This window comes from Platalea leucorodia, assembly GCF_965183815.1.
Source record: "Platalea leucorodia genome assembly, chromosome: 9".
NCBI lineage: Eukaryota > Metazoa > Chordata > Aves > Pelecaniformes > Threskiornithidae > Platalea > Platalea leucorodia.
Genome location: NC_138831.1, coordinates 18,238,974 through 18,261,947, shown reverse-complemented (window position 1 = coordinate 18,261,947; position 22,974 = coordinate 18,238,974). Strand labels below are relative to the sequence as shown.

The 22,974-nt window shown below is 50.9% G+C and overlaps 1 protein-coding gene across 1 annotated transcript; it reads right to left on the bottom strand.

The window, feature by feature from the left end:
* Positions 1–11,346: 11,346 nt before the first annotated feature.
* Positions 11,347–19,704, bottom strand: DUSP7 (dual specificity phosphatase 7). The gene is made up of 3 exons (XM_082322211.1): positions 19,113–19,704; positions 16,266–16,694; positions 11,347–13,708 (listed from the first exon to the last, which is right to left on the bottom strand). Exons 1-3 carry the CDS (start codon positions 19,522–19,524, stop codon positions 13,401–13,403), a joined length of 1,149 nt encoding a protein of 382 aa, XP_082178337.1. The 5' UTR covers positions 19,525–19,704; the 3' UTR covers positions 11,347–13,400.
* Between the last annotated feature and the right edge of the window lie 3,270 nt (positions 19,705–22,974).

Genomic DNA, 22,974 nt, shown 5'->3' with positions numbered 1-22,974 from the left:
AAACTGTGCACTGTTTATAATAAAGTAGAACCCTTAGATCACATAATCTGCTACGGTGAAGAGAAAACAACACAGAAAATCACCTGGGGAAGGAATGGAAGTCCAAATGGCATGACTCTTCTGCTGACTTTCAGGACAAAATCAGCTATCCTGGGAGGGCCAGAAACAATAGGAAGTGGGCAACTAAGATACAGATGGCCTACAGATAGATGAAAGGCCTTGTCCTAACTCATACAGGAAACCTGGGACAGGGAACTACTGTATAACTTGTCTTAGGCCAAGCCTGGTAAGATCTCCTGTCCAAGCTGGACTATCTAAAAGGGATGGAAAGTTTCTAGGAAGCAACAGGGGTTTTGTGTGTCACCGTAGCTTCACAAACTTGGTCCAAGACAAGGCCTGTAAAGCTTCCAAAGAAAGAAGCAGTGATCAGCCCAGAGCTGGGCAACAAATAAAACACCAACAAGCACCTGTGAGCTGGATGGCTAGTAAAAAGCCAAACGAGTCCAAACCTGCAAGGACATGACGGCATTTTCCAGGAACTTGCGACACCGCCTTCAGGGTGGGAATGAGCAACCAGTGTCCACACCTTGTTGCATTGTAGTCATTTGTATGGTTATGGGATCATGCTAGAATACCAGCTGCGCATGAATATGTGGTTAAGGACCCTCACACACCCCTGTAAAGGCAATTCATTTCTCACAACCATGCACATGGTCTCACCCTGCTTGCAAATGAAATGCACAGAGGCACCATGGGTTCTGTGCATGGTGCCATGATGTGGATAGGACAGGGACAGGTAGGAGGCAACTCTTCATTTTAACAGGTTGCCTAAAAAGGTTCATAAAAGCAACTGTCTGTAGAGAACTCCCCACCACAAACAGCTTCAGCACACTCCACCCAGCCCACATGAAAGGTAGGCATGAGTGACAGGCTAAGTCTCTGACTGGTACAGGCTCCAGCTATGGGTCTAGGTAGGAGAAAGAAACACCCCACCAACCCACTTATGCTAGAAGAAAGGATTTGTGGGTTTTTGCATTTTCAGCAATGCTGTGCAGCATTAAATACACGATGGATATATTAGCACATCTGCTTCAGGAAAAAATCACACAACTCCTTTCTCCTCCTTATTTAGTATTTTAGCCAAATCAAAACTGAGAAATAAAGCACTCCATCCATGCACTGCAGCTTGAATTAGTACACAAGTGACAAAAAAATGCTTTTAAAGACACTTTTCCCTGTTCTTTTCTCAGGCTACTCCTCCTCTGGTGACACAAAGCAGAATCTGTCTCTTCCCCTCTGATGAAGCTGAGATCAAACAGCAACTTTACCACATCATAAGTTACAATTAAGGCTACTCCTGGCAAAAGATGATCCTTCCCTAACTAAATGCTAAAGCTCTCCTGGCATTTCTCTTCCTATTGTCTGTATTCAGCCCTGTATTTATAAGATTAGCCTCAAATTAGGACAGTTTCCTCATTCTTTCTTCACTCTTACTACAGCCTGGTTCCTGGGAATCTGATCCTATCTTCCACAGAGGTTACTCCCTGTTGATAGGAAATATCTAATGTATGTGGGCAGGAAGCGCCAACAGAGGATAATGAGGATTAAGAGAGAGTCCTTGTTATGACTTATTGCCAGAGCAGATCAGGAGACTCAGTGGGCCATTTCATCAACAGGAACATTAGGAACTTGTCTCACGCTCCCACACAGTGTCTTGCCCCACTGTGGTGTGGGTTAAAGTAGTACATGGGGCTTTGAGGGCAGGATGAGTTGTCCTGGCCCATCCAGCCACTTCCATGTCATCCAGTTCTTCCTAATCAGAAGCACAGTACTTAAGAAGTGATGAGAGAAGACAGGTCGAAGAAAGCAAATCCTTTTGGAGTTGGTTTCTTGACCAAACGGTCCTCAGAGGAGACAAGAGGTGGGTTTGTTGATCCGGGCAATGGCTTTCCATCACCTAAGGAAACTGTTCATTTCAGAGTGACTGGTGCCAGTGAAGAACAAGATGTTTCTGTTGGTACAAAGCCCCTCTTGCTGCTTTGGCTGTCCTACAACACACTGTGATGTCCCTTTGATAACAGATGTACCATAACCTCAGGAGTTTTCTCCTCCAGCCATGCACTTTGGCAGCTCTCTTCACTGAACAGAGAGAAAGAGAACACAGTATCTCCAGCCTCCATAAAAGCTCCTCATACACACACAATTGCACTGTGCCACACACAGCTTACTCCAGGACAGCATCTTCTGGGAAAAGCAGAGGAATCACAGCCATTAACTGTGGTTGGATCAAGCTTCATCCTGCCCTGTGTCCTGTCTTCAATGGTACTCGACAGCAGCATGTAGGGAAGAGTATAAAAACAGGCCAAGCACGTAGCTATGTATCATTACAAATGCTTTCCCAGGCTCCAACTATTTGCAGCTGCATGACTTTCTCAACAAGAGACTATGTATTGATATTTAAAAGCACTCAATGGATTTTCCTTGCATTAGTTACTCCATTCTCCCCCAAACCTACATAAACACGTTTGTTCACCACAGATTCATACAGTGCATTTATACAGTCTGTTCTCAGCTCTTTTCCTAGAAGTCAATTGTTTTCGGGTTTTTTGACCATACTCAGAATCAAGCCTTGCTCCTATAGCACAGTTCATCGCATTTCTGAGATCTCTCTCCCAAGTGGCATTATCCCATTTTGAGCCCATCGCACTGCATTTTAGATTAAGATGACTCCCTCTTGCCCCTGGATTGCTTTGCTTTTCTCAGCATCATATGCTGCAACCCCACCACTCCACATTGCAAGGACTTCCTACAGTTATTCAGTGCAGTCTTTGGTTTTTGCTGCTCTGAAGAATCAGCAGCAAACTTCTTCATCTGCCACTTACTCCTTTTTATCATTAACAGACACATTCAAAAGCTCTGGCCTTCAACAGGCCCTTGTCACATTTGACTGATGTCAATTCTTCACTAGGAAATATGGCCTTTCACCTCTCAGTCTTTGTCTCCCATCTTTCAGCTTATTATTTGCCCATTAGAGACCCCCGTGAGATATCTCAAAACCCTGAGAGCACAATAGGACCTCTGGCTGACCAGAGTCCAGCCGCGCCTGGAGTATCTTGAAAAAGACCTATTTTCCCATCTGCCTTCTCAGCCGAACTCCTCAGTTTGCAGGTCTCAGTAACCTCCCCCAGGAAAGCTCCCCGTTGCGTCAGCGAGGAAAGGAGAATAGCTGCACCCCAGGCACAGCGCAGTCGTTAACATTTAGTACGGACTGAGACAATGTAATGGCAGCAGCCAGGCACCAAGGAGGCTGAGCATCCTTGACTCTCCTGAACTCAAGCTATGCCAGACCACTGCAAGAAATCCCTGGAGACCAATTTTTTTTCCTGGGGGAAGCCTGAGCAGGTCCCCACAGCAATACTACCAGGACTTCCTCCTGCAACGCCCTGGGCTTGGAGCAGCCACAAAGAGAACTGTCATTAGTCAGCAACCCAGCTTGCTCCCAAACCCTGGAAAACATCTGGAGAGAAAAAAAACATGCCTCTCCTTAACATCCTTTTGCTGGATACTATTCCTCAATCCTAGGGAGACAGACAGAGTGCAGCGTTTTCCTCCTAGTGACAATCTTCCATCCTGCCACCCACCCCCAGCCCCTTGTCCTGACTGTCCCTGTGGACTTCAGTCTTCACCTCTCTGCCACACCATGCTTTTGCAAAGTGCTCCCTTCAGTCTCCTCCACCCCAGAGCTGCCCGCATTTCAGCACCCAGAGAACAAGCCTCAGGAAAAGCACCTTCCTCTTCTTTCACAAGGAGCGGCCGATTGCTTCAGATAATGGTATTAAGTGAACAAGTCGGACACTGAGCAGCAAGATTAGTTCCCACAAAGACTGGGTAGTAATGAGAGTGGTTAAAGACAGTTAATGAGTGGGTGGCATTTGTCAGCTTCATAATGTAGATTATAATTTGTTTATTACTCTTGCTACTGCTTTCGCTGTTGTTGGAATGCAATTAAATAATAGCACCTATGAGTCCTGCCGAGTATCTGTCATCCCTGACCTACAAACATCCCTGAGCCTCCGCTGCACATGCAGTAGCACTGGACACGTGGTGGCATTGCATGGCCAGTAGGAAGTGTCCCACAGCTCAGAAAGAAAAGTGAAGAACTCCATAGACAAAACCAAATGTATCTACACAAGGAACAGGCTCACAGAAGTTTTGGAGATTCAAGAAAACTAACCATCATCCAGAGTTTCATTCATAGTTATTTCAGGACAGTGTCATCTGGGAGTTCTTCTGGACTGCCAGAGATCAGAACTTGATTTTAACACTGAGGCAGGGAAAGTGTCCTTGCGTGTAACTCACCACTAGTCCCATCTCCGAGGTCAAGTGCTTCGTCTCTTGGTGGCCAATCCACACAAGCTGCAAGGGCCCCCCGTTTTCTAGGGGAGCCATCACGTATGATCCAGAAGTGCTCTTCACAAGATGAATGTCCCTCTCCTAAGAGGATCTGTCCTCTCCCTTCCCATCTGAGAGGGGCCCAGCTAGCCCAGTCTGGGGGATGAGGCTGCAGGCACCGGGCTGATACAGACGCTCTAAGAGGGGCATGGACAGGGAACAAGATGGGGCTTTCCTGGCTACTGCTGGTTCAAGCCACAGGTAGGAAGTGGCAGTCCCATCATGTTGACTGGAAACTGCATCTCAATGGAAGCACTGATTCTGTATCAGGAATGCACACTGGCAGACACCAGCTTCAAACATGACTGGATTTGTTTTATTAAAAATACTGACATTTGTAAATCTTGCTTCAAGCACACACACGCGCTTCTCTCCACTTTTACCAGATTTAAAACTAGACTGGGAATTTCTCAAAAATTTCTCTGCCTGAGCAGCTGGCAACATAGGAAAGCAACGAGCTGGCTGCTCTGAGCTTTTTCAGACACAGTATTTGTGCAGTTCAGCCCCCTGTTTGGACCCCCATCAGCATGGCACCCCTCAGCACTAGTGCCTTCACCATGTTCTGCTGCAGGACTTGCTGGACAGAGGCAGACAGGGTCAGCGGAGAACTTCTGCTTCACTAACTTTCAATAACAACCCTCCTGCCCCTCCCCAAACCACTTAAATCCTTCCCCCTTGCAAAGAAAAACATGCTGCAGGGACATAAATAAAAATCAGTGGTGAATTTCAGCACTGAACTGCGCTATCAGTGCATGTTTGGGCACAAGCTAGCGCCCACTGAAGTCAGCAGAAGTTTGGAAAGACAAAACACCTCCCACACAAAGGAGAGACAGAGGAAGCAGTCAGAGCTGTGAGGCAGATAAGCTGCCTGTCAGAACAGGCTTGGACTGTCCTAGCAGGAAGATGTTGTCCAATGAGAGGGAAAGCTATTTGGGGAATGAATGAATAGTGAAGCTTCTTGTTAAAAAAAAATTTAAAAAAACCCAAACAAAAAAAAAAAAAAAGCCCACAACACTTTCCCAAACATCTCTCTCAGCTTTCTGCCAACTGGATGCAAGGCCAAGACATGCAGGAGCCTGCTTGAACCTCTAGCACAGGATCATTCAAAGGCAACAGCCTGAATGAGGGCAGAGGGAAGGTGATGAATGGCAGAGAGGACACGGAGACGGAGCTCACAGCAGAGCTGATCCTTGTTCTGTCAGAGGAGAGGGCAGCTTTCTGTGGGCTCAGCACCCTGAATCCCCTCAAACTCACATCCAGCATCCCACTTTGCACAGCTCCTGCTTGGCTCTCGGGGGTGCGATCCTGCCTGGTCTGCTGCCTGCTCCAAGCAGCGGGGAGTCAGCCATCCAGAGAGAGGAAGTGGCAAATTTAGAGTAGGAACCAAACAAACTGCATCACCGGAGCAGAGCTGCAAATATTCCACCAGGTACTGAGCACTTCACTGCCAGGATTGCATGGTAAAACGATGGGTCCAATTCAGAGCCACACTGGTGAAAGGAAGGAGAGTGCTTACCCCAAACCCAAAGTCACAACCTCTCTAACTGCACCCCCCCATACACATTTCCATTCAAAATCTCTCATACAGAAAAATGCTGTGCTTCTAGGGTGTTGCATCCGCAATCAAACCTCAGAGCTCAGCTTCTTGCTGGGACAGGGCTTTCACTAATGCTGTATCAGTGACCAGGGTCTCGCCAACGCACCAGTCCTCTCCCTCCCACTTTGTGCAGGGTTTATCACAACAATTCACTTCTCAGAAGAAAACAGGACAAAACCACAAGCAGAGCAGTCCTTTACAAGAAAAAGAAAGGAAAGGAAAGAAAAGAAAAAGACAACACAGACCAGAAACAAAGAGTAAACTTCATAAAAGCAAAACCCCAAATCGTGAAGAATCTGCCCTTGAGGCAGTGGTGGGAGATGAGAAGCACAGGTTGATGAGAAGAGCAGAGTGCTTGAATGCAGAGACTTTCAAAATAAAGCAGTGAGAAACCCAGCAAATGGCTTTACATAAGCCAGATGTTTCTCCAGGGAAAGAAAGTAGGAAAATAAATAAATCTGTCTGGATTCCCCTTCCTCCACTCATACTTGGTTCCCTCACCTGATACTCCTTAAGGTCCTACGTGCTCTTGGATCACTTGCACCACTGAACAGCACAGAAGTAACACACATTCCCCCCAGATCTCCCCATAGCACAGCTGGTCTCCAGTTCCAACATGCCACGATATTTCTCTGCCAGGTTCCAGTCTCCTACAGAAGGACCACAGCTTCGCACGAGCAGCTGCCAGGTGAGAGTACCTCAAATCCCAACTATCTGAAAAAACAGAAAGCAGTGGAGAAACCAGGGAAAGCAAATAAGGATAATGCAGAACAAGTGCAAGTTCAACTATGAGCACAAACAACCAGAAGGGAGAAAGAAAGGCCAGAGAGCACTGGTGGTCTTGCCTTGCACCAGGCAGGGGAGGGGGGTCCATACTGTCCCAGCACTGAGGGGTCCACACAGCCCACAGAGGATGGGCACCAGCAGTCTGGGGCTGTACAGCCAGCCTATGTCTCTGTGCCTGCTGCATGATTAATTCCCAACCCATAATTAACCTCCAGCCCTTGACTGAGCCATCAAAGCTGAACCACAGCTTCCACCCTGACCCAGCTCCCAACCCAAAACTGTGATCGCAACATGGCTGAGCAGGGCAGCATGGAGGAGTCAGGGAGCCCGGAGGCACCAGAAACTTATCCTTCCATTGCAAGCACCTCATCGCCTCTGACCGCTGGTGCCAGCACCATCATGGCTGCCGAGGACCACCGCTGCCATCGCAGGCTGAGAGGTTCAACTGCCACCAGCTGCACAGAGCCTTCTTCCCCCAGCTGTTCATCCTCACACGCCTCCTTTGCAGGACCCAGCCACGTTTCTGTACCACCATGATGGCCACGAGTCTTTCAGGCCTTCCTAGGCCACCATTTGGGGTCCCCTCAGGTGCCACTCGAGGTATCATGGCAGCTCCTCAGGTGTTTTGGGGTGGAAAAAGGTGAGAGCAGAGATATAGCCAGGCTAGGAAAAGGAGACAGTGCTCACAGAGATAATTTTCCCACATACACACACAAGCCCTGCTGGCCCAGGAAGGGGGGCTGGTGCACTCCCCTCAGGGCAGCAGCAGCCATGACAGGAACGGGTGTGCTGTGGAGAGACACAAAATGGCTGCCACTGCCCACCCTGAGGAGAGCGCTGCCCTGAGGTCCAACCACCTCACGGTTTCCCGCCAATTTAAGGCAGATACCACATGGATGCCACACAAACAACCACTTAAACTTGAGCATGGCCCCCCGGGAAACAGGTATATTTGCTGCTTCATCATCACGTCACTAGCTGAACCACATGTGGCAGCCCAGACCCCACGCTGCCCAGCTGGACGTGGCAGCCCTCAGCACCCACTTGCCCCCTTCTCGGCATGGCGAGCCTCCACAGCGCAGTACAACTGCCAGCACACAACACAGCTGTTTCCCTCACAGCACACTTTTATGGTGGTATCTCCCACCCAAATCTCACGTCGAGGCCAGGGATCCAGCAGCGACCTCGTGGCAGCTCTGTGTGGCCTTGCTGCAGCCTGTCCTTTGGGCCCATGCTGCTGGGCGACACAGCAAGAAGGTCAAAAGACAAAGCCAGCAAAAGGGGAACTTTGCAGCTTGAACAGAGGAACTTGCAGGAACAGCACGTGGAGGCTGGATGGGACTCCCATGAGCTGCTCTCCCTACCTGCTGGACATTTCCTCACCCACCTTCTCATCCCAAATTACATTTAGCCAGCCCAGCACTCTGACCTGAAGCATGATTAAGAGAAAGATTTGAGGAAGCACAGGAGCAAACAGCACAAAATCCAGACAAAAGCCCACTTTCACACACTTTCCAAGCAGCGCCAGTTGGCTGTAAATACAGGGATGTGTTGATTAGCTGAACTATTTACATGCCTTCACAACACTGCAAATAGCCCGATTTGCTCACATAGAGGATAAAAAAAGAAAATAACAGCCCGCAAATAACCTGGTTACCTTGGAAATGTGAGCACCCAAATTCAGATAGTGGCAGGAAGAGTCTGCTTTCCCACATGCGTCTCTGGGTGACGCAACAGCAGGCAAGTTCAGAGCTGCAGAGGTTGACTTGCATCATGCTAGAAGCGTGTTTGATGCCACACCAAGAAATAAGGTCCTAGGAAAGGGGTAAGGGTAGACACAAGCGAGGGAAAGCAAGCTACAAGTAACCCCAAAGCCCCTTCCCTGAGCTCATGTCCTGCTTGGTGGGCTCCTGATGCTGTCTCCATCATGCCTTCACACCTCCTTCCTGCAGCTGTTTGGGGCATGCCTTTGTTTTGTCCCTGCCTTTGCATTGCCTCTCTACTGTTGCCTATGACCACAAGTAATCCTCACTGCACTGCCGTGGGAACCTACTCTTTGCTATCCTGTTTCACAAGATGGCAGTCATCAGAGGCAGGACATACCTGCTCTCCTTGCCCTTCCCTCTCCAGCCGGGGTGAGCCGCCAGGCTCTGCCAGGCAGCACGGACAGAGGCAGGATGGGATGTGCTGTGCAGAGGGCTGCTGGAAGTATTCAAAAACAGCTACCTGCAATTCCTGGTGGGGAACTGCAGTTTAACTCTACCTGTGTTCAGAGCTTTGTGCTTTTGCCATGACTTGAAACAAAGGGAGAAACTTTTCAAAAGCACCTGGGATCTGTGGTCCCTCTAACTGTTCAAATCAGAGAGGTAAGACAAAGTCATCCGTGGGGAGGAGAAAAAAAAAAAAAAAAAAAAAAAAGATACATTCCCACTCGTATTGCCTAAGGGCTTGTGGCATCACAAGTGAAAACCCAAGGGCAGCAGATCTCTCTGCCTGTGCAGGAGATTACCTGGTTTTGTAAAGCAGAGCACAACAGAGCATCATGCAAGCAGCTTGTCTGGAATCAATGGGTTAACTGAGGAGCTTCTCCCTGCTGCGTGTGGGAAGTGGTATCTCCTTGCCAAATTCCACTGATCTGAACATAACCAGCTTTCTCACTCAGCCCATGCTCCTACGCTCAGCTAGTGCTCGTGCCCGCCTCTGCAAGGGAGTATAGACAGACCCCACGCTCTCTTTTCTCTCTGTAACTATTTCTCCAGCATTGCCCCTTTCTTGATGTCAGTTCTTGTCTCCTCACTAAATTACAGGACATCAGGTTTCCAAGGAAACCCCTCCAAGCCAAGAAGAACAGTTCAAGACATTTGTAAAACTGATGGCTGAGGACCAGCCAGGCTGGTTGAGGCCAGGAAGCTTGGAAAAGCTTGGAAAAGGCTCCTTTGGGTCCTGAAGGAAAGAGCACTTGCAGGTGACAGGATGGTTTTCAGACAAGCCATCTCCTTCCTTTACCAATGGGGCTTTTGACTGCAGCAGTGGCAGGACACTCCTGACAGACTTGCATCTCCCAGGATCAGGTACCCCCAGGGAGCTGCCTGCTGAGGAACAGCCTGGCAGCTGCCTGCACACCAGCTCTTCCACCAAGACCGTCGCAAATAGCAGCTGTGCTGTTCTAGCCAGCCACAACTCAGCTACGGTGCAAATGTGCTTACAGAGCTAATGCTAACTGCTAATATCCTATTCCACACCTTAGCAGAAAATCATAAGAGGAAATTAGATGGAAGCAAATGTAGCTATACACCTGACAAGCTGTTCTGCACTCCTTCAGTGCACAGCCAGCCTCCAGCATGGTTTCAGATCTTCCTCAAGAGCTACTCTACCATGTAATTACAGGGGAAAACCTAAATGTCGTCTTTTCCCTGCATACCAGGTAGATTTTCATTTGTTGAGCCACAAACAGGCCTCTAAATCAATATATAGATTCCCATCATGCAGTCAAGGAGTAAACAAACAAATTCTAATGCACACACACGCTCCCTTGGCTCCTGCTTCAGCCTCTGACTACCTCCCCTGCTCCGCAGCAGACTCTGCACCCTTCAGCCTGAGCTCCTTCTGGAATAAAACTAGCTATTTTTGGTGCTCAGGCCCTAGGATTAGAAGAACAAGACGACACACACACTCACTTTGAGGAACTGAAGAATTGAATAGATAGTCATTTAATTTCTTGCCATTTAGGTTAAAACAAGGAATGCTGGAGGTGGGGGGGAACCCACCCCTGCTCAGTCCTACCCAGCTACAAGCAGAGGCACGGGGAGCCGCAGGTCCCTTAGCTGGGCTGCACTCAGACACTTGGAGCCATGTTTCACCCTAAAGCATCCTCAGCAGCCCCTCCAGGTTTCCCACAAAGCACTTGAACCCGCAGCCAGGGAGCACAGGAGCACAGCACAGCCCATGTGAGACACTGCAGCTGGGGGCTTGGCCCCTCACCTGAGGATGCAGGAGGGGGGCTCCTGCTCTCCAAGAGACCCAGAAGTCATAAGGTGGTTGCCCACAAGGCCACAACTTATTGCTTTCCTACCAAAATAAAGTCTGCTATCACAACAGTTGTGGGCAAGGCCTTGCCATGCCTTTGTAGGCCACGCTTAAACAGCAAACAAAAGTGTCTTTAGCTTATCTATTTATTTTTGGCATGGAGGAATGGCTGGGGTCAAAGCCAGTCCCATTCTCAAGCTGTTCTTTGTTCTCTGGTTAATCCAATACCCCATATCCTTCTCCTCACCCTCCCACCTCCCCCTCTCCATTTTACCACAGGTCTTAAAAATTAAGCTGTGCATGAAACCAAACACCACACTTGAACACTGCCCAGCAAATGCTCTTCATGGTCACAGAAGAATACTAATCAACTATAAAAAAAACAGATAAGAGCAGCGTGCCCTTATATGGGCAGAGGCTAGACAAGCATCTGACACAAACATCATTTTTAAAGAAAAAATAATATTTATTTGCAATATAAACAAAGTCCCAATATTGGATCAGTATATATAGGGTCACTAATTTTCCTTCATAACTCAGAAAGCAGAACCATTCCTCACTAGCAAGCTCTCATTTGTACTAATCAGAAGATGCATCTTTTTTTTTTTTTCCTTTAAAGAAGAAAGACCACTAACAGCACAGGAAGCCTTTACAAACCAGCTTAGCTGTAATGCAATACAGATGCACTGTCAAAAAATCCCTGAAAAAAATAAATTCCTCCATGAGGTAAGATGCAATTAGGATATTTTCAATTTTCTCACTCGCAACCATACTTAGGCCCATTCTCCCTTCCAATGACCCACGATCCCAACATTGTTGCAAACAAAACCCAACGAACAAACAAACAAAAAACAACCAGAAAACAAGAAAGAGAAGCTCATTCCAACATTCTGGTAACATTTTTAACAAAAAGAACGGTTTCAGGATGTGACAGTGTCAAACATTCCTCCAGATGGAGGTTTTTTTTTTTATTATTTTTTCCTTTTTCTTGAAAAAAAGTACAAAAAACTGGATATTTAGAAAAAATCCGTGGCTTTTTTTTTTTTTCAGTTACATGAGAGTTAAAGTGGACAGGGAGGGGGGAGAAAGGAGGGACTACATTGCAGCCAATAAAGAAATCTCCAAATCCGTTCTGCCCTCCTCCCAGAAATTATTACCACTTCCTCCCCCTCCCGGCTCGGTATAAGGTGTTTGCCAAACACTAGCCAGAAATATAAACAAGTCTTCTCAGAATAGAAGGCACGGCATAAAGTTATTCGAAAGAGGAAGAAAAAAAAAAAAATCAGAACCTCTGTTGAAAGCTCCAATCATCTCAGAATTTGCCAGTTAATATATATATTCATATATATATATATATATATATATAAAAATTCTCTGTTACAACGCTCTTATTTCCACATCTCTTCACTCCCCTCACACGCTCTGTGCATGACGATTCAGTCCCGTCCCGCTATGCAATCCTTGCTCTGCTCCAGGCGCTTGCCGTCTTCCCCCCTCCACCCCGCACACGTGGGAAAGAATCGAGTGTGCACAAGAAACGCCAACATCACAACTACCTTCTGTACTCGGGAAGCTGGAATGGTTTCAGGCCAGCTGGATGACGTTAAGTCAGTCAACAGGCAGCAGAGAACGAAGCTGGGCTCAGACATGCTTCTACCAGCTCTGGAGGCTACAAGAGTTTTACCTCTGGCAATAGCAAACAGTGTTTTTGGCAGGGGTGGCATTAAAAAAAAAAAAAGCTTGCGGCTTAGTCACCTTGGCTGAATCAGTGCAGAGTTTGTGATTGTGAGTGCAGGAGTGGTGAAGGGGTTGCGTTTAAGCCCAACTGGCCTTCACACATAACAAAGCTTCCTACCAGATGCTAACAACAACAGCAGCAGCATGTATCTCTCTGGAGTACCCAGTAATATGCCAGGACATACCAAGGCTTCACAAAGTGTGCAAAATGCATTTGGTCAATATAAACATTTGATTAAAAAAAATAATAAATGATCAAACAAGAAACAGAATAAAATACTGGTTTTGCAACCTCGTCTGTACAAACAGTCAGGAACTTACATATTTAAAAAGAGTTTGAACCCAAAGCTCGAGTAAGATCTACCTTTTCTTTTTTTAAAATCAAAAAAGTAAACTTGGGTTTTAAAACAGTCTTGGCCCAACACCTTTTGTTCAAGGTTTCCAAGTGCATAAATCTCCTCACTTTCCACAGCAAGCTAACCCCTGGTAGCTCTTCACATGTGTGCGTGTTCCGACAGTCCCAATGCACCCAGGAAAGCGGTTATTGCCGGTAACAGCTGCGTTCAAAACGCTGTAACATCGTCCGTATTAAATAACCCCCTGTAAAAAGACTACCTCTTCAAACCACTTTGATCAGGATACTAATGAACGGCATTAGCCTTCTTAAAGCAGCGATCAGGCACCTCTGCCCAGAGAAGCTAGTCGTTTCAGAGCTGCCTGGCAAGACAGATATTTTTGTAAGAGTTGAAATGCTCAAGAGAAGCGATTCGATGCTCAAGTTCCCGACCAAGCAGCATCCTCTTCATGTGGACTCCAGAGTGTTCAGCTGAAACAGGTTGTGGTTGGTGGGGGTGGTGAAGTAGAGCTGTTCACTGGGTGAGCGGTTGTCACAAGGGCTGTTGAGTCCCAGAGTCCTCTCAAAGTCCAGGAGCTGGCCCATAAAGTTAAAGTTTGGGGAAATGTTGGATTTTTTCCTTTTCACAAAGTCATAGGCATCGTTCAGGGACAAGTTGAGTTTTTGCATCAAGTAGGCGACAGTGACTGTTACGGACCGGCTGATGCCAGCGAGGCAGTGAACAAGGATCCCACACTTCTTGGAACGGGCCTCATCTGAAACAAGACAAGGGGAAGGGGGAGTCTATTATTCTGCACCAAAAACGCATGGCTTTGGAGCAGGGCCAGGTGGCAGCTGCAAGCTCCCAGGACCAGGAAGACTGCCAGAACTGGATCCCCTGCTCCCAGTGACACCATCTCGTGTCCCTCTGATACCCACATCTCTCCCCAAAGGGCTCCTGAGATATTCCCACCACACGGCAAAGCTGCACATCCCTGTTCCATGCAGCAAGGCTAAGCATCTCACGTGCTCGAGAAGTATTAATCAAGCCTGGCAACACATCCCTTGCCTAGGGAGCATCAGTACCCTCTATTTAAACAGAGAAATGGAGTAATCCACAAAAGGCAGCTGGAACAGGAGACAACAGCTCCAAGGAGATGCTGGTGGTCAGGTATAGCACACCCACCTCAACACCAACTAACCGAGGAAGGCTGCGCACTTCATGCAAAGCTACAGCCCAGCACCACGCAAGCTATTCTCTTCTGCTGTTCTTGTCCTCCTTCCACTAGAAAGTTATCTGAATGTAGTCGAAGCCAATTTAAGCGGAGTCTGAAGTGCAGGAACTTCCCTTATTGTGAGATTGTTCTTTAGGATCGACAGAAACGCACTTCACTACAAACAAACGCTTGTGTTGGAGGAGGCTCTCAGGATGAATGGTAGCGGGGAGCAGGAATGCAGGCTGGACCAAAAAATGGCGAGAGAACAGCGACAAAATTTCCCCTCCCTTGCCACCGATTGAAAAGCACACACACACTCATTGTCTCTCGCACAGCCGGAACAGCGTGATCCCTTTATGAATTGACATCTTAGTGCTGAAAGAGGGACACGCCGCTGAGAGCGCTGAATGCACGCAAGTACCCAGCGCTGCTTACTTCTGGGCAGCCCTATTTGCAGTCAGTCATTTGACTGAGAGCTTGGCAGGGAGGGAGAAGGTGGCAGGATAAAGAGGATCCTCGGGCAAAGCCGGAGGTAGGAGACACTCTGGCACCGTGAGTGCAGAGAAGGGCAAAGAAGATGCAGGCAAAACAAAATCCAGACCCAAGCCACAACAGGTTTTCTGCCCTGCCCTTCCAAAACCAGGCAAGAATTACCAGTACAGTGGGCAATCGCCCCCCAGCATACTCAGCGCTCCCCCCAGTCTCTCCCAGTTCAACATTTTTCTGAGACATTTTTGCCTTTCATCTGACCTGCGCCACATTTCTTGATGTTTGGTTTTGGAGTGAGGTAATCCTCCATTTCCTGTCATTAACTGGAAAGCACAAGCGCGGTGTTCGCAGAGACATCGTCTGACTGGAGCAGACGGATCTCAAATGCCACGTGCCAGCAAGGACCCCGTACCTCACCCCTGACATTTCATACCACGCTCCGTGCGGGAAGTGCGGATGGGACATCAGACAGGTCCCTGCTGCCGCACTGAAGCGGTCGCTTCTGACCACAATCGCGTTACTAGAGGAGAGAAGCCGGGGGCAAAGGAGAGCACACAGGAACGAGGGTTTCCGACGGCTGAGAAGCAGCTGAGGACCTACCACCTCTCTGCCCTGTTTCAGGCTTTACAGCAAGCAAGCATGTGCAGTGGGGTCCGAAACAGGGCGGGGGGGGGGGGGTAACAAAGGAGCATTGAAACAGGCTGCACAGATCTCAGTCTGAAGGTAAAGGTGCCCCTTGCCTTTACTTACACCAATGTTTTTAACCAGATATGAAGCCATAGGGCTTTTAATAGTTAACAGTGGTAATGACTACCTGTGCCATTCACCCCTCCATAAATCAGAACTTATTACACTAACGACCATCACCAACAGACAGCACAGGTCATGCTGGAAGTGTACATCCCTATTCAGTCCAACAGACACTTCTTATTCTGTAAGAAGCAATTTTCAAAGTCAACACTAGCCTGGGAGAAGAGATCTGCCCCCCTGCACCCCTCCCCACGACCAGCCAAAGCTCTCTCAGGGGCTGTCTGCACAGCAATTTTTCCAGCTGAGCTCTGCAGTGTAATTATAATCACTAACTCATTGTGTTGACACTTACCTTAGGAGAAGTATCCATACAAGGAGTTAGTTATGCTAGGGCGACTTACAGCGGGATCGCAACTAGACTAGCAAATCCCCTCGGGAAAAGAAAACACCCCACGCCCCCCCCCAGATTTTTAACCGCACTTGGGGCTCAGGAATTGCTGGCACCAGTCACGTTAATGCAACTCCCATCAACATTCCTCTGAGCAAAGCAGCTCCCCACCACCTCGGTTCAGCCATTTCACACAAGTGCAAATACCCATACAAGGGCAAGAGACAGCGGGGCCAGTCCTACCACTTGCAGGTAACCCAGCTGAGATGCTGTAAGGGGGCTGAATTTTGGAAGGGGACGCCTCCCTGAACCCAGCCAGCGTGACACACACCAGAAGCGTCACCTCCGCAGCGTGACGCTCAGCTGCTAAGCCAGCGCCGATGCTGTGCCACGGAGAGGTGAGGCCAGAGACGAGCAACAGCCCTGGGAAGCGGCTTGCCACATTCCCAAGCGGTGAGTATGAAAAGAGATGTTCTGCCAGCTACCTACCAATGAAAGCAATGGCCTCGGGAAAGAACTGCGAGAGGTTCTGGCTCCAGTGATCTGAGATGGGGATCTGCTTGTACTTGAACTCTCCGTCGTGCTCAAACATGTTTGGCAGGTTGGGAGTCACATTCAGGATGTATTTAATGCCATATTTGCCCAGGACGTCCAAGTTGGTCGAATCTTTGGCACAGCCCAGGTACAGGTAAGGTAGGATCTGGACCGGAAAGGCAGGCTGATTGTTAGGGATGGGGCTGCCATCCGACTCCGTGGCACTGCTGGGTTCCCTGTCAGATTCGCCATCCGAGCAGTCAGAGCTTATCCGCAGCCCTCCCAGGCCAAGGACTGATGCAGGGGGAGAGTTGCTGGGCGAGGAGCTGTCAAGGTTCGTCTCGCAGTGCTCTGAATATTCGGTCTGAAACTTGTTAAAGCCACCTGGGAAGGGGGAAAGGAGAGAGGCAAGGGGAGAGGCAGAGAGAAAAAGATGTTTTATTCTTCAGAATGGGAAATCCTTCTACCTGAACACATGTGCATGTTAATTAGCAAGTCTTTGCCAGCAAAAAGTTGGTATACCTTCAACTTCACCCCAAGAAAGGCATCTCCCTGCTCCCTCATCTTCCCTGGGCAGACTGTTAGTGAGCAAACAGGTCCCAGAAAACCAAAGAGTGTTTCTTACGAAGTTCGATATTGCATGTGATAAATAGGGGCCAAATATCAATTACAAGAGAAAGAAACATCTAAAAATAAAATCAATGGCAAGAGACAATCTCGCCTCGTTTAGCGTCTCAGAAATATGGGTCTGGGGCAGTTTAGGCAAGAGCTATTATGCCACCTAGACAGAAAAGCACAAAAGTGTCTATGATGTCTGAAAAGATAAAGCAAGAACAACCACATACCCAGCCCAGGCACTAAAACCCAATAAAATAATTCACCTTCAGGCAGGAAAAAAGGCCATAAGTTTTGCCAAAGAGCATTCCTCACACCTATTTTACCACTACAAACACATTTTGCAACAGAGCAGTGTCACAGGTTTGCTCTTCACCCAAACCGCAGGAGGCTTGAGGAGGGATGGGACCCTTCATGTCTGCTCCTAAGTCCTCTTCTCCAGCTCCTCGGCTCAACAGCTCGGGAAAGAAGGCAGAGGCAGGGAAGCAAAAACCCCACCAATCTACCTCCTTTCCAGGCAATATTAAACCAGAGCTCAGCCATCGGTATCTGACACTGACAAATGGCTTAATTAGAAAGGCCTCCTGGAAACTTTGTTAGTGGGTTCGGCGGTTGTGGCGGGGTCACTGAGCAGGACAGACAGCTCCTGCCACATCCATTCATGAAAAAGGCTCGTCCTCGTCCTCCTCCTCCCCCCCGCGCCGCCAGACAGCGCCGAGGAGCCATTTTGGAATTTTAATTGGAAACATTTCCCACCGAGGCTCCCGGAAAAAGGCAGAGAAAGGGGCTCAGCTCCTCCCCTGCCCATCGGGGAGAGCTTAGGAGTAACTTCAAAGCTGCTCCTTCCTGCTAGGGATGAGGACGACAGGGAGAGAAAGGGGAAGACAAAGCAAAGGAGCAACGGAGCCCATCGGGAAACCCCAAACCGGGATGGGATGGGGGATTCACCCACCAGCACAGGCGGGGAGCGGAGGGACGGGAGGGAAAAGCAGGATCAATCCCTGTGCTGGGGGCCTGGCTGCTCCCCCACCGCATCGCCTTCGAAGGAGGCTTGTGCGGGCAGCGCAGCCCCAGAGGCTGGTCCCCAAATACCTGCCTGTCCCCCTGCCACCCCAACCCCGTACCAGGGGCTCCCTCGGCTACCCAAAAAGGGTCTATCAAGAAGCAGCAGTATTTTTTAAAGGGCTGCGAGTGGCAACTTTCTTCACCACTCTCCCCCACCTCCTCCCGACTCCTCCGCTCTCCTGTTATTTCTGCCTCAAACCCGCCACCCAGCGACCGGACTGGGAGAACTGGGAGGATGGGAAGGGTCCCAGCAGCCCAGCTGTGGGCTCTGCTCAGCCCGCTGCGGAGGCCTGCTGGGGTCTTTCAAAATGGCCAAAAAACTCCCCTAAAAAAAAAAAAAACAAAAACACAAAAAACCCCCACAACAACAAAACCCCAAACACCACCCCAGCCCTCACGAAAGGGCATGTGCGGGGTGCGGGGCTCGGCTCCCCCGCAGCAGGGCTCCCCGCTCCTCCATCGCCCTGCCCCGGGGGAGCAGCCGGGCTGCCCCCTCCCAGCCCCGCCGGCGCTTCCAGGGAAAGGGGGAGAAAACCCAAGCGCTCGCTTTTCGGAGATGGGGGAGGGAAGAAAAAAAAGGAGAGGGGCTCTCCTGCCCCCCCCCCCCTCCGCCCCCCCCAAAATCTAGCCATCCCTTCCGGAGCCTGGCGCCGGGGCGGGGAGCCCCCGAAGGGCCCCTGGAGAGAGCAGAGGCGAGGGGCGCCCCGGGGGGCGGCAGCGGTGCCCAGCCGGGGTCGGCTTGGGACAGGGCAGCGCTGGAGGGGCCGCCCCGGCGGCGCGGTTGTGGGGGGCTCCCTCCTGCCGCTGCCGGGGAGGCGACGCAGGAAGAAGCGGGGCGCTCCCGGCCGCTTCCAGCCTGCGACCATTTTGTGCGGGGGATTGAAGCGGGATGCAGAGGGGAAAAAAAACCACCATATATATATATATATAAAAACATACAAATAAATCAGGCAGGGGCAGGCGGGGGGAGGAAGGAAAACAACACAGCCACCTCCGGCCGGCCAGGGGATGGGCGCCCAGCGATGCAGGGGCCGCCCGGGGGCTGCGGGGGGGGACGACGGACGGACGGACAAGGGCTGCGGGAGCCGGACGGGGCTGGAGGAAGGGCGAAGGGCACCTCACCTTTCAGGTAATAGGCTTTGCAGCCATCATCGCGCAGCTTCTGGAGCAGGAGCCCCAGGACGGAGGTGGCGGCTCCTCCGTCCTGCCAGTCGGCGGTGGCCTCGTCGTAGAGCAGCACGGTGTCGGCCTTGCAGCGCTTGACGAAGCGCTCCTTGTCCTCGTGGTTGGGGATGATGGAGCGGATGGGCAGGTTGCCCTTCTTGAGGCGGCGGAGCATGAGCCCGGGGATGGCCAGGTTGATGGCCGTCTCGATGTGCGAGCTCTCGAAGAGCTCGTGGGGGCGGCAGTCGAGCAGCAGCAGCGAGCGGCCGCCGCCCGACTCCAGCTCCTCCTGCAGCCACTCCGCGCTCTTGCACGGCATCGCCGCAGCCATGGGCGCCCGCGGGGAGCTCCCCCAGACCTGCGTTTTCATGGGGCTCGGCAGCGGCGGCCGCCAGCGCCCGGCCCACCGGCCACCCACGCGGCGGCGGCCGGACGCGGCCCCGCTCCGCTGCTCCCCCCCAGACCCGAGCGGGCTTGCGCTGTGCCGGACGCGGCGCCGCTCCGCACGGCCGTGGGTGCGCGCTGCCTGCGGCCCCGGAGCGCGGCGGCCCCCGCTCTGTCCTACGCGGTGCGCCCCATCCCGGCGGCCTCAATTAAAGCGGGGCTTCGCCGGCGGCTCGGCGTGTCATGCCTCGGGAGGCGGGGCGGGCAGCGGGGCCGGCCGAGCGGCAGAGGCCCCGCCCGCCGCGCCGCGGCACCGCGCACACGCACCGGGGCGGGGCGGCCCCGAGCGGAGGCCCCGCCCACCGCCGCGCGTCACCGCCTCCCGCCGCGCCCCCAGCGCCAATGAGGCGCGGCGGGGGGAAGCGGGCCAGCCCTATATGGGCAGGGGGCGGGGCCCGCGCGGCGCCGGCGGCGGGGGCAGAGCGCGGGAAGGCGCGCGGGGGCCCGCCAGCCCCGGCCCACGCTGCCGGGACGCGGCGCTGCCGCCGGGCACAGCCAGGCCGCCTCGCCGGGCCAGGACACCGCCCCCTTACCCCCCACCCCGCCAGTTTTCAGCCAAACGTTTAAGAAGTGAACGGGCCGGCAGGTGTGGAGGCCTGCGTGGGTTCTGAGTGGGTCATGCCCAGCCCTGCCTCGGCCCTTGACAGCAATGCACGGTTCCAAAATAAAATTGACTGAGACTCATTACGCCTCAGGATTCCCTTTCGTTCTCAGAATGAGCCTCAAAACAGATGATTTTGTCTGTGCGTCCTAATTTATTTTTAGAGCATCTTCCCTATTGGTATCCGCTACTATAAATACAAACCTTTTGTGCTGCAATACTGAAATTTCAAGACAGGAATGTAACTGGAGGCATCCTTCTGGTTTCCTTCCATCTCTTATGTGCCTTTGCATGTGAATCAGTTCTCCGGTACCAGAAGTTTTCCGTGCCTCACATAAACTGCTCCTGTTAGAAAATAGATTTGATCTTTCTCTTTTTAATGAGCAGGATGACATTAAAAAATGTGGGTTTGTATGAGCTGGTTCTATTGCAGTCTATTTTCATCATGCAGGCAGTCAAACATGGACGGGTGCTCAGAGAGGTTCCTTGTTGGAACCCATTCCCCATTCTCGTTGATTCTCAATATTCGACTCAGCTCAGCCCGAGTAACCTGGCCTGACCTCAGGGCTGACCCAGCTTTAAGCAGGAGGTCTGACTAGAGCCCTCCTGTGGTCCCTTCTCACCTGGGTTACCCTCCAAGCTCTCCAAATTCCTGCGGGCATCAGTGGGAAGGGGAACAGCTCCTCCTCCCCAGTCTGGGACAGATGAGCAATTCCTTTTTTGCCCTAACTTCTGTTCTCTTTAGCCTCTTACTATAACTTTCTCAGCAAATACTGTTACAAAGGGACGAGTCAGGCTCTGTCTCACCAGCAGATTCCCAGGCTCAGCGAACCTGACTAGGTCTTGACAGGGTTTTTTCCCAGCTGGCTGAATTTCAAGACCTGGGCTGTCTCTTGCGTAACAGGAAAGATATTGTTCTTTAAAACACTCCCCCCAGGCAAACAAACACGCGCGCGCGCGCACACACACACACACACAGAGTCTTAGTCTTAATATTGTTTAAAACTGTGCTGTTCAAATGACATTGTGTCAAGGCAAAAAATACAAATCAGATTGTATTTAAGGACACTTTTTATCCAGTCAAGACCTGCTTTTCTCAAAGCCAAGACCTACTACTGAAACCATAACAGATCCACTGTCTCCCCAGTGGTCTTTTATATACCCTCGACGCATAAAATATCCCAAGGAGGCTGTTTTCCTCTGTCTTTAGTACAAAAGCAGCACTCAGCTGCGCTGGGGTCCCTGTCTCCTTTTACTCTGATTCATAAGTCTGTATCCTAACGAAAAATACAGACTCAACGCAGCAATTGAGCACATGCTTAACTTTGAGCACGCTGAGCATCCCGTTGCAAAACACTCCATGATTTCAGCAGGACCGTGCTCTGAACCGTTTGTGGATTTCATCGGCATCAGCAAAATAAATGGCTTGTTCTACACCACTTTTTTTTGTGACTCAAGTGTGCCCGAGAAAGCGGAACAGCAGAAGCCGTCCACTTCCCCTTGCCCAGTTTATTTTTACCACTGGTTGCTGTGGGAAGCTATTGTGATTCAGTGTTGCAGTAGGAAGTTACTAACGCTGCTCTTGCAGCAGAGGATGTTGAGGTTCTTATGCAAGCCACAGTGAAAATAGCTGACCTTTCAGTATGTTTATCAAAGCACCTTCAATTCATAAGGGGAACAGCAGCGGGTTGTGCAAAGAACTTACATCTGGGTCTAAAGCCCTTGGCGTACAGCAAACAGTGCCCAGAAATCTTAGGGGGACTCCTTGGCTCCCCTTCCGCGGTGTGAGGGAAGCAGGTGTAACCGCCGGCGTGCGGTGCTGTAAAACCAGAAGAGAAATGTTTCACCTCTATTTTGTGGTCGCATTAGCAACCACATAAGTTTCGGGACAGGCTCCAGGCACATCACCTGCAGAAGCAAGACCAGATTTCACCCTGATGAGGGCAAAAGCAAAATAATGTCAGCTAACACTGGTGTGGCATCCTCTGCCTGCCCAGCCAGGCGCTGAGGGACATTGGGAGGGGAGCAATAGGGATTCCCCTCGCTTCTCCCATCTCCGGGCCCTCAGGAGTACGGCTCATCCTACTGAATTCCCCCTGCAACCCCGCAGGCAGGCGCAGGCAGGGCTGGCAGCGCGGCGGGCAGCGGCTGGTGCCAGCCTGTCGGCGTGCTGCCCTCTTGAGTCAGCCGCTCCAAAATGCACCGCAGCCAAACGCCAGACCGAGTTCTCCTCCTCCAGCGCCAGGCTCCCTTTGCCAGGCCCTGCATCCTCCCCGCAGCAGCTGGGGCTGCCGTCCAGGGGGGATTTCTTCCGCGAAAGAAGAAATCTCTGCTCTGCAGAGAACCGTGGGTGTCCCCTTCAAATCCCCTCCCAAGGAGAAGGCACCTCGCACCCGCATGGTTTCCCAAAACAGGGTAGATCAGAAGGACGTAGGCTGGGGCCAGGATGCTGTGCTCCAGCACCGCCTCCAGCACAGCAGGGCTGGCTGGGACTCAGGGGTCTTGGTGGTGCTTGTCTCACCGTGTACATGGCTTTGCTGACAGCTGGAAGGTCAGCACGTGTCCAGAAATGAGCAGCTTTCAGCTCAACTCCAAAGGGTCCTGAGTGCTTGCGACAAGGACAGCACAAAGCAATAACTGCTCTACATGTGGACTGCCATTGTCTCCGTGCCGTACCACCACAACTGGCCTCAGGTTCCTAATACACAGGGCTGTGAGCATCCTTCTGGTTGTTGTCCAGCTGCGGAAAGACTCTCTCCTCCATCAGCCTTTCTA

What these genes read in the sequence shown, in the direction of transcription:
- DUSP7 (XM_082322211.1), bottom strand. Translation starts at nt 19,524, where the DNA reads ATGAAAACGCAGGTCTGGGGGAGCTCCCCGCGGGCGCCCATGGCTGCG. An exon ending in CAAAGCCTATTACCTGAAAG is followed by an intron (nt 16,695 to 19,112) that starts GTGAGGTGCCCT and finishes CCCCCTTCCCAG; the next exon opens with GTGGCTTTAACAAGTTTCAG. An exon ending in CGAGGCCATTGCTTTCATTG is followed by an intron (nt 13,709 to 16,265) that starts GTAGGTAGCTGG and finishes GTCTTGTTTCAG; the next exon opens with ATGAGGCCCGTTCCAAGAAG.